The sequence below is a fragment of the Morus notabilis genome, unplaced genomic scaffold, assembly GCF_000414095.1.
Source record: "Morus notabilis unplaced genomic scaffold, ASM41409v2 Scaffold299, whole genome shotgun sequence".
NCBI lineage: Eukaryota > Viridiplantae > Streptophyta > Magnoliopsida > Rosales > Moraceae > Morus > Morus notabilis.
The window spans coordinates 20,564-34,392 of record NW_010359540.1 but is presented as its reverse complement, the minus strand read 5'-3'; the positions used below and the strand labels follow the sequence as shown (position 1 = coordinate 34,392).

General features: G+C 37.7%; 2 protein-coding genes and 1 pseudogene across 2 annotated transcripts; 2 read left to right on the top strand and 1 right to left on the bottom strand.

Annotated features, from left to right (window-relative positions):
* Nucleotides 1-716: 716 nt before the first annotated feature.
* Nucleotides 717-3,623, bottom strand: LOC21390580 (laccase-17). The gene is made up of 6 exons (XM_010094691.2): nt 3,443-3,623; nt 3,200-3,351; nt 2,866-3,110; nt 2,642-2,770; nt 1,189-2,163; nt 717-1,090 (listed from the first exon to the last, which is right to left on the bottom strand). The coding sequence occupies exons 1-6, from the start codon at nt 3,569-3,571 to the stop codon at nt 960-962; spliced, it is 1,761 nt and encodes a 586-aa protein (XP_010092993.1). The 5' UTR covers nt 3,572-3,623; the 3' UTR covers nt 717-959.
* Nucleotides 3,624-6,715: 3,092 nt separating this feature from the next.
* On the top strand, nt 6,716-9,033 carry LOC21390579 (DNA-directed RNA polymerase III subunit 1). Its single transcript, XM_010094690.2, has 5 exons — nt 6,716-6,978; nt 7,089-7,218; nt 7,643-7,792; nt 8,580-8,789; nt 8,905-9,033. Exons 1-5 carry the CDS (start codon nt 6,899-6,901, stop codon nt 9,031-9,033), a joined length of 699 nt encoding a protein of 232 aa, XP_010092992.1. The 5' UTR covers nt 6,716-6,898.
* A 2,098-nt stretch (nt 9,034-11,131) lies between these two features.
* LOC112090933 overlaps nt 11,132-13,829 on the top strand; it is a 5,465-nt pseudogene continuing 2,767 nt past the window's right edge.

The window sequence follows — 13,829 nt, the reverse complement described above, 5'->3', positions numbered from 1 at the left end:
TTTTATAATATTGTAATTATATTAACCATTTGAATAATATTATTATATTCTATATCATAGTTATATAATATATTATTTAATAATAGTTTATTGTATTATATTAAATATAATAATAAATATACATTATATTGTAATTATATATATTATATTATTGTATAATATAATATAATTGTTATTTTAATTATTTCAGTTATTATTTTAATAATATTATTATATTCTATATCATAATTATATAATATATTATATAATAATATTTTTTTATTATATTAAATATAATAATAAATATATTTTATATTGTAATTATATATATATATATTATATTATAGTATAATATAATATAGTTGTACTTTTTAACTATTTACAGCAATTCAACCTCATAATTTATCAAACGCTATTACGCTAATTTTGGAACCAGCACAGCTACTATAATTATAGTTTACCAAACACTCAACTGCTTTTTGTAACAACTGTTCTTTCTTCAGCACAGCTAAAAGCAATTTTTTCAAAATCTACAGCACTACCAAACTAAGCCATTATTCATAGTTTGGGGCCTTTTTTTCTTTATTTTGGAACAATATTAATGTTTTTTTTTTCTTTCTTTTGAAGTGGTCAACCGCTAATCATTTTTTTTTTGTCATTAGTGAAAAATAGAAATTCATTTGATAGCATCTACATTGTTTTTAAATTTCCAAGCAAACAAAATATTGGAGGTTGACAAATACAAATTTGAGCCTTTTCCATTAAGGTACTTCAATCTTACAAAACAAAACTTCTCACTCTTCTTCTCTCCTCAATCCCATATGGATAAAGACTACAAGTTATTGAAATCAAACCGTTACAACACCAAAACCGCGAAAACAAAAAAAAAAAAGAATGCAAAGAATAAATTCAAATGCAATCACAAGACAATTAGGAACGAATTTATAGTCGGAGAAAATCTCAAAGTGAGTCAATGAAGATCAACATTTCGGAAGATCCGCAGGTGGAGGAAGCAACTTTTGATTGGGCAACTTTCCATCTAAGACCACCCAAGCCATTCTCAAGCCCCAACTTGTGTGAACCTCAAGGTGACAATGCATGAACCATACACCTATAATTAACACATTGTTAGTGAGTAATTTGCAAGAAAATTGTCACTATTATTTTATAGCTAAACAGTTTTAATTCCATTATAGACTTATAACTCACCAGGATTATCTGCTAAAAATCTTATAGCAACCCACCCACCAGAAGGTACACCCACAGTATTTCTTTCAACAGGGTCAACGAGATTGAAGTTAGCAGGGTCCTTATTGGGATCAAAATTGCCAAAGCCTTGACCAACAACAAAGAAATTGAATCCATGCAAATGGAGTGGGTGGCTTTCTGCACCAAGAATGCTTGTGTCTTGCAAAACCAACTCAACACTTGTGTTAAATGGAAGAACAGCAACTTTTGTTCCATTGGTCACCATAGTATTGTTCGGTGGGGCGCCAGTGTAATTAAACGGAATTAGGGGACTAGTTGGAAATTTGGGAGAGTAAACCCCATTTGATTGCCCAGAGAAGTGAGCTTGGAGAAGGGCAGTTCTTGGAAGTGCAAAAGAAATGTTATTGACTGAGGCAGCAAACATTGTGCCATTAGGCCCTTGGCATGTTTGGTTATGTGTGCATGGGCTTGTTCCTAGGCCTATCGTGAAGAAAAAGCGCTTATCGACCTTTTGAGGGACATTGGCAGGGAATTGAGTGCTGGCTAAGCTGCGGAGTTTGTTCGAGAATTTGGTTGCGAAAGAAGTGTCGTTTAGAGCGGGCAAGATTGGTTTGAAGAGTTGAAGTTTCTTCATTGGGAGGGTTGAGTGAGGAGATAACTTGGACGGAAATTCGTATTCTAGGATGGCTGCAACAGTGGAGTTGTCAAAAGTGCCAAGACCAGTTGCATATGGTCTAGCAGTCATGAAGAATGTTGCATTTGGGAAATGTGGTTTGGTCTTCAAGAGAACATTTGTGGTCTGCCCAGGGGCTATTAGAATAGTATCCGTATCGAAAGGTTTAACGTAGATAGCATCCGCTTCAACGACTTTGAGAGTGTGGTTTGCAATACTGAAAAAGAGCTCATCATTCATTGCAGCATTGATTAGGCGGAGAAGGTAAGTCTTCCCTGGCTCCACCTTCAACTTGAATGTATCTATAAAAAAAAAAAGACAATGAGTGCGTTTAGAACTCATTCTAAAATAATTTTATTTTTTTGTATGAAAATAGAAATAAAAACGTTTTCAATCTCAGACAGAAATCATTTTTAATAATGCGTTTGGTAATTTTATCAAGAGATTGTTTTCAGTATAAAAAAAAAACTCATTACTGTCTATCTCTTTCTCTCTGCTCAAGAGAAGAAAAAATGAAAATAAAAAATGAAAAACGACTAAAAGTCTTTTTTTATTTCTCTCTCATTTTACACTAAATTAAAAAATCATTTTCATTTCCTTTTTTGTATTTAATTGTACTAAACGCCGTTTTAAAATTTTTTTCATTTTTTTTCTTAAAAAATGTGAAAAATAAAAATAAAAACAACTCCAACGACAAATAGTTCTTGTAAACTACTTGTTAATGCATATTATAACTTTTCATATATGGCTAATTATGTTTTGCAGTGCATTATATCATACCTTTAGCAGAGCAGTTATACAAAGGGCCTGGCAGCCCATTAATGGTGTAGGCATCTGAGACATTTGGGCCTCCACCAGTTTGTAAGGCTTGGCTAATGACCGCCTCAGGATCAGCATTAAACCACTCTCCTGCATATATTTTTATGCTTTTGTCATGACCAAATGAACTAATAGAGGGAAAGAATATTTTTGAATGACATTTGACTTGTAATATATTTAATTACCAAAGATGATGGGAACTTCTTTATAAGGTTTGGTAAATGGATAAGGAACTCCACGCTTGGGAAGAATGACTATGGGGCCATAGATAGTGGCTCTTATCCATGATATGTGAGCATGCCAGAAAAGGGTTCCTCTTTGGCCTGTAATGCTGTAATTGTACACATAGCTCTGGCCTGTTTGTATGGGGCATTGAGTCACATATGCAGGCCCATCTGCCCACCCTGTTTGAAGTTGTCTAATTCCATGCCTAATTTTTCAAACAAATCATATTAGTGCAAAAAAGAAAAAAAAATTAAAGACTTAGATCTTTTTTTTTTTTCTTTTTCTTTTAGTTACCAATGGATGGAAATATTGTTCTTGACGTGGTTGACAACTTTGATAAGGAGGCGATCGCCCTCCCTTGCTACAATGCGAGGTCCTGGAAACTGCCCGTTTACTGACACAATGCTCTTTGTGTGGCAAAGTCTTGTCACGTTTTTTAGTTCAATCTGCAAACAAACAATCAGAGTTGTTAATTAATCATGAATGAACAAGACAATATCGAAAAATAAAACAATTTGTTCTACTTTTGAGACATACATTAAACTTGTAGTGCCTTGTTATGCCTGCTGCAAATGCATGCTCAGGAATGGCAGCCATTGTTACAAAGCCGAAAAGAAAAACTCCGAGAAATGCCCGCGGGGAAAACTGATGATCAGGAGCACCCATTTTTTATTTGTTTTGTCTCTATTCTCCTTGTAGAGAAGTTACCAAATGGACTTGACTGTGTGCTGTGTTTGTGTTGTTCAAAGCTTTGAGGGACTACATATTATATAGAGGTGAAAGAAAAGCTGGTTTTGGTGTCTTTTGGTTCATTAGGTGAAGAAAATTGAATGTTGGTCATAGAAAATGACAGTTTTTTATATATATATATAATTTAATAGTTAATAAGTTAGAACCACATTGGAGTGGTGTCAAAGACAATCAATTAAATCTCTGCAAATCCTCTCTCCTTTCTCTTCAAGAAAAAAAGCTTTCCTTTGGTGCAAAATCATGTTTCTCTTTTCACTATGATATCCCATGCCTCATGAAGTAGTTTAGGTACGTGATTTTGACTTGCTCAACAATATATTCGCGGCTAAAAGTGGAGAGACGAAAATCAACACTCTCCTAACTAAAAAGCGTATGTAATAAGAACCGAGTAAATTATCAAACAACTTTTAAGATAAATATAAACATTTATTATAATATATATAACTAAATAAAAAAAATATATTATATGTATGGAAACTTGGGGTTCATTATATGTTCAGCGTGCCTTCAGAAATACAACTTATAATATTGTTAGTTTACCAATTCATTCCAAAAGCTTAAGCTATTAGAAGGTGGGCTAACAATAGTTCATGATAACAATTTTAAATATGGATAAAGAGTGCAATTAAGAAGGTTTGAACTCAAGACCTCCCGCTTTGATATCATGTTAGTTTACCAATCCATCCCAAAAACTTAAGCTATTAAGAGGTGGGCCAACAATAGTTTTATACTTTAACAAATATTTCCATAATACAAAGGTTAATCGACCAAATTAGGCTAGCTATATGATCTGCATGCAGATTTTTGGAACGTTAAATCCTTGGTGAGAAAGCAAATCCAAGGGTTGTTATCAATCGTTTTAACGTGGGATGGGTGCGATATATAGTTTGTTAGAGAGTTACATGCCACACATATACACACACATTTATACATACATACATATATATATATATATATATATATTTATGTGTACACACACTCATGTAGAACGGATCATGGATGTAGATTATTGAATATATAGTAGGAAAACCTCGACAGAAGCAATTTTCTCTCAAGCAAAAAACGTTCAAGACTGTGGGAGAAATTAAATTCTTTATAGATAGCGTTACCTCCAACTTTCATAAGATCTAATATTCTTATGAACAGTACCTGTCCACCAACTACTACATGCTAGCTTATTGCGCAAAGTACTCCTTTGCAAATTGAAACTGATAGATAGCGTTTGATACCAAACTATAATTATCGATCCTTTCTTAGCTTCCTTCTAGATGTACTGTTAACTGTTGTCTTTATTCATATGTTCAAAAAAATAAATAAATAAATAAAATAAAAGAAAAATGAGATTTCTCAACTTTTTTTTTGTTTTTTGTTTTTAATTTGGTTATGACTTGTTTAATATCTAGCTAGCAAATGATGTTTCTGATGCAGTCTTTGAGACCACCTTTAATGAGTATACACTCTACAAGAAAAAAATTGATGCAAAATGAATGTTTGTATATGTGTTTTGTTGGATGATTATACAAAATAAATATAAGGAGGAAGGAAACTGCTCTTTGAATATTCATATTGTTGGTAAACGGTGCAGGTGTACTGTCAAATTTCCTTACAATTCATACCGTGAAGTAGAAAAAAGATGGATTAGTTAATTATAAAAATTCTCTATGAATTATATCTTATAACACTTTGTCTTCCAATTTTTAAAATGTAATATTCATTCCCCTGAACAATAAAACGTTAACAAAAAAATCCTTGCTGTTAGTTTTTAATAGAAATTAACATTTAAGTTATTTTGAGGGGTATTTTAGTAACTTTATGATTTAAAATTTAATTTTAATTGAAATTAATTAAATTTATAATCTTTAAAGTGTAATATTCATTCCCCAAATTAATTTACAATCTTTATGTTAGTTTTTAATATAAATTAACATTTAATTTGTTATTTTGAGGATATTTTAGTAACTTTAGATTTAAAATTTAATTTTACTTGAAATTAATTTAAATTTAAACTTTTAATTATGAGACGTTCATTATTAATTAAATGTAAGTTAAAAATTTTATGAATATTTTTTTGGTAGAATAAAAAATTTTATGAAGTTTTTTTGAATATTTTTTTTTGTTAAAAATAAGCAAATGAAAAATAAGAAACCTTTCTTTTTTTTTTTGAAAAAGAATGAACTATAATTGTGATGTGGGGGATTTGCTAACTTGTTAGGGAGTGAAGAAGATTAATTTTTTTTATTTTACTAAATTACATATAAATTAAAATAAAAAGTTAGTGCGTGGATTTAATAATAATTGTGCTAAAGATTGTTTAACAACAGCTATTATTAATACGAAACGTGTAAAAACTATTAAATTTCTTAATAGAGGGGGAAATTTTGTTAACATTTTATTGTTCAGAAAAACTGTTATTACGTTTTACAGATCAAGTGACGAAATGTTAAAAGAGACATAGTTTAAGAAGAATTTTTGTAATTAATCCTAAAAGTTAAAAGAAGAAAATAGGTTGAATAAAATAATACAAATATTTAATCATAATTAAGCAATGTGTCTAACTACTTTGTATAGCAAAATAGAGAAAGTTCATCAATAATATCCGCATAGATTACAACTACAAAATTGGATAAATTGCCTGTGAGTACTATCAAATCTCATAAAATCAAAAGATCTTCTACATCGTTAATAATAGTGTTACTATACACATACGTGGCTGCTTCCTTTCGAAGTATACTAATGTTTTTTTCTGTTTGGAAAAAATTAGTAAAATTATTTCTATGCAAAATTTTTCCCTCTTTTGGTCATTATTTGACAAATACACCTATGCAAAATATTAACTAATAAAAAAATATTAACCAATAAACACTAAAAAATGCCTAAAATTATACACAATGCAAAGTGACAGAGAGCAAATCGTGTGGAGTCAATAGGGCAAATACATTAACAAAATAGTAATATTCTTTAAATAAATTTTGTACACCGCAACCCTAGGTCGCTTTTAAATCGCTCCGGTGGTAGGTGCTAAGCATTTTGCAATCAGAGTACAGGGTTCGAACCAGTCTGGCAACCAGTCTTAGGATTTTTCATTTTTTTTTTCCTTTCAAAACTTCCTTTTTGCTTGAACTGCCACCGTCTTCACCATCACTCCAAAGCTCCCGCCTTTTTCCCACAAAACCCCTCCAAAACCCATTTTTGCCTTTCGATTGATCTCACTCTGTCTCTGCGCGCGTTTCTCCGCTTTCCGCCATGGCTGCGAGCAGAGACCAAGCTCAGAACATCCTCTTCACCAAACAGCCCTTCGTCGAAGATGTTGGGCCGCGGAGAATGTAAGAGCAAAAAACAAACACAAAAACTTTTTCGTTTCTTGTTTTGTTTGTTTTGCATATGTAGATTTTGATTATTCGTTCCTTGTTCAATCTTGTTGTTGAATTTGCAGAAAAAGTATGCAGTTCACTGTTCAATCCGCGTCCGAGATTAGCAAAATGGCCGAAGTTCAAGTCTGGAAAGGCCAGTATTACGATCCCAATCGCAAACCTGTCGAAGATGGCTTATTGGATCCCCGCATGGTAATCCCCAATTCTTATTTCTTCTTTTTTCCGTTTTTTTTTTTTTTTTGCTCTTACATAAACTTTTAATTTTGATGTTTACGCTTTGTGTTTTGAGGTTCTTAGAGATTGTGTTGTTATTTTTCACCTGTTTGGATAGTACGATTCTTACACGTACACGCATTGGAGAGAACAACCATTGTTTATTGATTGTAGTTCTCCTTGTGTTTGATTTCTGGTTTAATTTTTCTTCCATGTTTATATTCCCTTTTGTTTGAATCGAATTCAGTTTACTTCACACTTCAGTTGTGCTTGATTGGCGTATGACGGATTACTTCATTACATTTAGATGATATTGTTTAGTGTGCTGAATTAAGTAGTATGATAGTTGATTAGAGTCGTGACATTGATGAATCTTTATTTATTTCGTATTTGTGATTCCCAGGGCCCTGCAAATAAATTTTCGGAATGCGCAACATGTCATGGGCGTTTTTCAGATTGTCCGGGGCACTATGGATACTTGAAGCTCGCTCTCCCGGTGTACAATGTTGGATATTTAAGTACCATATTGGATATTTTGAAGTGCATTTGCAAGGTACCAAACAAAGTAGCATCCTTTCTCAAGAATATAAAAATAAATATAAAATGGAATAGAATAATAACAGAATAGCTTTTTGCTGTTTGATTAAACTTTCCAGCCCAGTTTCTGCCTGTTATTATTGCTTGGCATGTTTGGTTGTTTAAGTCCTATGACCTTGATACTGCTCTATGTGTTGTCTTGGGCATACTTTTTTAAGATCACTTTTGGCTTTCTAATCTCTTGGAATCGTCCTTTGTTGTTTATATTTTTCAGGGAAATAGTTTCCTTCATCTTATGAGACATGTTTTAACGTAATTTTGTCTTACTAATGTTTTTCTGGCTTTATATGTATATGTGCTTTTCTTTTGTTTCACTTGGAAAGGGATGATATTATAATGTTCTGAGTGTCATGGAAAGTGATATAGCCTATTGCAATGGTTACTTAATGACACAACAACTGCTCTATCAGATCTCTTATGTTGCTATCTTAGCAAATGGCCCCATGAAAGTTTCCTTAAAGCAGGGGGAAAAATAAACGTGAGCTTTGAATCCAACAGATCTTGCAATGTCAGATTTGAATGTAAGGGCAATTGTTAATAGAAAGTTAGCTCGCAATTGGTTTTATCTTTTATCCTAGAGGAAACTAGTCTAGAGGTTCTGTATGTTTCCTTTTGTTTTATATTTTTTCTGGGGACTGCTATTTCTTTGAGTGTTCAAGGCTTTCATTGTCAATGGTATATGAGCTTGAATATTTGCTTGTCATTCCATTTATATCACTTCTAAATTGCTTTGGATCTTTCAGTCTTGTTCTCGTATTCTTCTAGACGAGAAACTACGTAAAGACTTCTTGAAGAAGATGAGAAGCTCTAAAATGGAGCCTCTGAAGAAGGGTGAGTTAATGAAGAAGATTGTAAAGAAGTGTAACAGTAAAGCAGTGAAGTGCTCCAAGTGTGGATATATTAATGGTTTGTCTTCTATCTTTGCTTTTGATGCTTTTATCATCTCTAAAACCGTTAAGAACAATCGCTTGTTAAATTACATATAACATAGAATATTTAGACTTCTTGCACACGTTGTGTTATATTTTTCTTTTTCCTTGCTGCACTTTATGTTTATATAAATCTAAGGTCGTCAAGGAAAATGAATCCTCCATTCCGTCTGATAAGCCACCGGTGCATTTCACTTACGTGAGGAGGAATAAAAGGCAAGGGCAAAAAGGGAATTCTGTAGAGGGGCCGCCTAATGTAGAGGAATAGCATGTAGGAATAACGGTTTTGGGGGGAAATAAGGGGGATATAAAAGAGTAGAAGTAAATAAGGAGATGAGAGAATTATATTGAGAAGAAATTGGAGAGTCGAGGTCTCTCGAAAACCTCTGTGTGTGTGTAGAGTGTTCAGAAAGATTCTCATTGAATCCTTCCGATAGTTGTTCAATTCAATAATACTTGAGTAATTGCATCTTTACCTGTGATTTACCTGTGATCTCGTATCAAATTGGTATCAGAGCACCGATCTTGCGTGAATCGGGATGGCCGCCAGGAAAATGGAGGAGAGACTCGGTACTGTGGAAGAGCAGCTGAGTGCTGTTTGTGAGGGAATTATGAAGGAAGTGGAAGGAGTTAGAGGCGATTTGTAGAAGATTCCTGCATTGGAGAAGAACGTGGCGTTAATTTTAGGGAAATTGAACTCACTGATGCAGAATCATGGAGGAGAAAGCTCGGAGAACAGGGAGACTAGGGCGGAGAACGGTAATGGAGGCGGATCGGCGTACGAGCATCGAGAAGGCAAATTCCGATTGGGAGGAATGACAAGGCATATTGAAATGCCGATTTTTGAAGGCACAAATCTAGACGGCTGGATTTTTCGTGCCGAGCGATTCTTTACCCTAAATCGCATGGGAGAAAGGGAGAAATTGGAAGCGGCGGCAATCAGTTTGGATGGCGAGGCCCTGGCCTAGTTCCAAGTTCCAGTGGACGGACGAGCGCCGACCAATTCGCGATTGGCTGGAGTTCAAGAAATTGCTGCTCGACCGTTTCTGACCATCGCAGGAGGGGTCGAACTGCGAGAAGTTCCTTGCTCTCCGGCAAGAAGGAACAGTGCGCGCGTATATTCGAGATGCTGGCCGCACCTTTGACGGAGATTCCGACAGCAATCCTTGAGGGTAACTTCATCAACGGTCTCAAACCAGAGATTAGGGCAGAAATTCGCCTGCTTCAACTGAGCGGGCTGAACTGAATTATCGAATTGGCTCAGAGGGTGGAGGATAGGAATTTGGCTTTGAAAGGTGCTAAGGGAACGACAACTGGCCCTTGGATGCGACAACAGCAATATACCCAGCCTTTTCGAAGTCAATCAACAACTGTCCTTAAGTCGGCCATGCCTAACGATAAGTCGTTTGGTCCTTCCCAAAACGACAAGTCGTTTCAGCCAACAGGTATGCATTCTGTTAGGCGTTTTTCTGAGGCTGAAATCCAGAAAAGACGAGAAAAAGGCCTCTGTTTTAAATGTGATGGCAAATATTTCTTTGGTCATGTCTGTAAGAATAAAGAATTGCAGATTTTGATTTTAGAAGAGGAAGAGGACGTTAATCAAAATGAACAGGAGGAAATTACGGTAGGGAATGAGGAAGAATTAGTAGAACTGTCTTTGAACTCTGTGGTGGGAATCACCACCCCGAGAACCATGAAGATAAGGGGAAAGATTGGAAGTCAAGAGGTGGTGGTACTCATTGATTCGGGGGCCACTCACAATTTTATTTCCATGGAATTGGTAAGGAAATTAGATTTGCCGTTGACTACAACCCAAGCGTATGGGGTAGTCATAGGTACCGGGAAGGCTGTGAAGGGAAGTGGGGTTTGCAGGGGTTTAGTGTTGGGGTTGCAAGGGGTAGAGGTGGTTTGAGGATTTTCTGCCTCTTGAGCTGGGTAGTTCGGATGTCATTTTGGGAATGCAATGGCTAAGGTCCCTCGGCAATATGACAGTCAATTGGCAAACTCTAACAATGAAATTCAAGGTGGGGGATATGCCGATTACTTTACAGGGGGATTCGAGTTTAAGTAGGACGCTGGTTTCCTTGAAATCCATGCTGAAAACGCTTAAGAAAGAAGGAGAGGGAATTTTGGTGGAGTTTGGGTGTGTACAGGTATTGGAGGAAGGTACACAAATGCCAATGGCAGAGGAGATTTCGCAAGTATTGCAACGGTTCACGGCTGTTTTTGAAAAACCGCATGGGCTACCGCCAACTCGGGCTCGTGATCATGCGATTGTGCTTCAAGAGGGTACGTCACCGATTAGAGTACGTCCTTATCGTTACCCGCAGGGGCAGAAGGACGAGATTGAGCGCTTGGTTAGCGAAATGTTACAGGCTGGCATCATTCAACCTAGTGCCAGCCCTTATTCCAGTCCGGTGCTCTTGGTCAAGAAAAAAGACGGGAGTTGGCGTTTATGTGTCAACTACCGAGCCTTGAATCGCGCTACCATTCCTGACCGTTTTCCTATTCCAGTGATAGATGAGTTATTGGATGAGTTGCATGGGGCAAAGATTTTTTCAAAGCTGGATATTCGTTCTGGATATCACCAAATTAGGGTGCGCGCCGAGGATGTGCCCAAAACAGCCTTTAGAACCCATTAGGGGCATTATGAATTCTTGGTCATGCCGTTCGGTTTGACAAATGCCCCTGCCACCTTCCAGGCTCTAATGAATGAGGTGTTTAAGTATTTTTTGCGGAAGTTTGTGTTGGTGTTTTTTGACGACATTTTGATTTATAGTGCGTCATTAGGAGAACATGTGGAGCATTTGCTTTGGGTTTTTGAGTTGTTGCAGCAGTATAGTTTGAAGATTAATGACAAAAAATGCTGTTTTGGACAATCTTCTTTGGAGTATTTGGGGCATATCATTTCTGCGGATGGAGTGGCGGCTGATGAGCGTAAGATTGAAGCAATGCTGAAATGGCCAGTACCCAAAACGTTGCGGGAGTTGAGGGGTTTCTTGGGGCTCACGGGTTATTACCGCAAGTTTGTAAAGAACTATGGGATGTTAGCAAGTCCATTGACTGATCAGCTCAAAAAAGATCAATTTGGGTGGAATCAGGCGGCGGAGGAGTCGTTCGTGGCCTTGAAGAAGGCTATGACTTCGGTTCCGATGCTAGCCTTACCGGATTTTTCTCAGCCCTTTGTGGTTGAGACGGATGCTTCCGGACATGGGTTAGGAGTTGTGTTAATGCAGAATGGTCGACCAATTGCATTTTACAGCCATGTTTTGTCGTCTCGGGGCAGGGCGCATTCCATTTATGAGCGTGAGTTGATGGCAATCGTCCTAGCGGTGCAAAAGTGGCAACCATATTTGTTGGGCATGCGTTTCCTTGTTCGAACCGACCAACAGAGTTTGAAATTTTTGTTGGAGCAGCGGTTGGTAAGTATGGAGCATCAAAAATGGATTACTAAGTTGCTGGGGTATGACTTTGACATCCATTATCGGCCGGGATTAGAGAACAAGGCCGCTGATGCGCTTTCTCGCATGGGCAGCGTGTCCTCTCTTTGCACGATATCATGTGTCCAGGGCTAGGATTATGAAGAGCTGCAGCAGCAAGTGCTATTGGATCCTCGGTTGTCTGAGATTTGTCAGGCCTTGCTACTCGATATCACTAGCTACCCTGGTTTTTCTTTGGAGCAGGGTCGGCTTTTGTACAAAGGGCGACTAGTAATTGCCAGGTCTTCTCCGTTTGTTGCCACCTTATTAAAGGAGGCGCATGATGGTCCGATTGGCGGGCATTCGGGGGTTTTTAAAACCTATCGCCGCCTAGCCTCATCTTGGTATTGGGTGGGCATGTTTAAGGATATTAAGGAGTATGTGGGTCGTTGTTCGGTTTGTTAGCGGAACAAGCATTTCAATCTATTGCCCGCGGGGCTTTTGCAGCCTCTTCCAGTTCCGGATCAAATTTGGGAGGATTTGTCCATGGATTTTATTGAAGGCCTTCCTAAATCTGAGGGCTATAATACTATCTTGGTCGTGGTGGATAGATTGAGTAAGTATGCTCATTTCTTGGCACTTCGCCACCTTTTTACAACCCCGGTTGTGGCCAATCTGTCTATGCGGGAGGTGGTTCGCTTGCATGGGATCCCTCGCTCCATTGTGTCCGACCGCGACAAGGTTTTTTTAAGCGGTTTCTGGATTGAGTTGTTTCGTTTACAGGGGACTTCGCTCAAGCGGAGTACCGCGTATCACCCTCAAACGGACGGACAGTCGGAGGTGGTCAACCGGTGTGTGGAGACGTATTTGCGTTGTTTTACGTTTGACAGGCCTCACCAATGGATGCGTTGGTTGGCTTGGGCTGAGTACTGGTATAACACATTGTATCATTCTGCGGCTCATACTACACCCTTTCGTGTGGTGTATGGCTGGGATCCTCCACCACTATTTCGGTTTGGCTACGGTAAGACAGCTGCGGCTTCGATCGAACGTCAGTTGGAGGACCGAGATGCTGTTTTGGATGCCTTGAAGTTGCATTTGTTACGGACACAGGACAAAATGAAAAGTGTGGCCGATGGGAAGAGGCGGGATGTGGAATTCACGGAGGGGGACTTGGTGTATTTGAAGCTGCGCCCTTACCGGCAACAGTCATTGTCTCGTCGGCGAAATGAGAAGTTGGCTCCCCGTTTCTTTGGCCCTTATGAGGTGGAACAACGGATTGGTAAGGTGGCTTACCGATTGCGGCTACCTGCCTCAGCACAAATCCACCCGGTTTTCCATGTTTCCCAACTCAAGCGTTGTTTGGGGTCTGCTGAGGCCTCTGCTCTTACTGCGGACATGGAGATGTGGATGGAGCCGGCGGAGGTTTTAGGCGTTCGCCAACCTTGGGCGGGCAGCTTGGGTGATGTGGAAGTGTTGATTCATTGGCAGGGAATGCCTGCCTTTGATGCTACCTGGGAGTCCTTTTCCACTATCCAACATCATTTTCCTTTTTTTCACCTTGAGGACAAGGTGCAAGTTTGGGCGGCGGGTAATGATAAGCCACCGGTGCATTTCACTTACGTGAGGAGGAATAAAAGGCAAG

Bases quoted from the DNA above. Each gene is read 5' to 3' on its own strand.
- LOC21390580 (XM_010094691.2), bottom strand. From the start codon at position 3,571: ATGGGTGCTCCTGATCATCAGTTTTCCCCGCGGGCATTTCTCGGAGTT. The intron at 3,352-3,442 runs GTATGTCTCAAA...GTTTGTTTGCAG, and splicing joins CAAGGCACTACAAGTTTAAT to ATTGAACTAAAAAACGTGAC. The intron at 1,091-1,188 runs GTGAGTTATAAG...TGTTAATTATAG, and splicing joins ATTTTTAGCAGATAATCCTG to GTGTATGGTTCATGCATTGT.
- LOC21390579 (XM_010094690.2), top strand. From the start codon at position 6,899: ATGGCTGCGAGCAGAGACCAAGCTCAGAACATCCTCTTCACCAAACAG. The intron at 7,219-7,642 runs GTAATCCCCAAT...TGTGATTCCCAG, and splicing joins GCTTATTGGATCCCCGCATG to GGCCCTGCAAATAAATTTTC. The intron at 7,793-8,579 runs GTACCAAACAAA...TGGATCTTTCAG, and splicing joins TTTTGAAGTGCATTTGCAAG to TCTTGTTCTCGTATTCTTCT.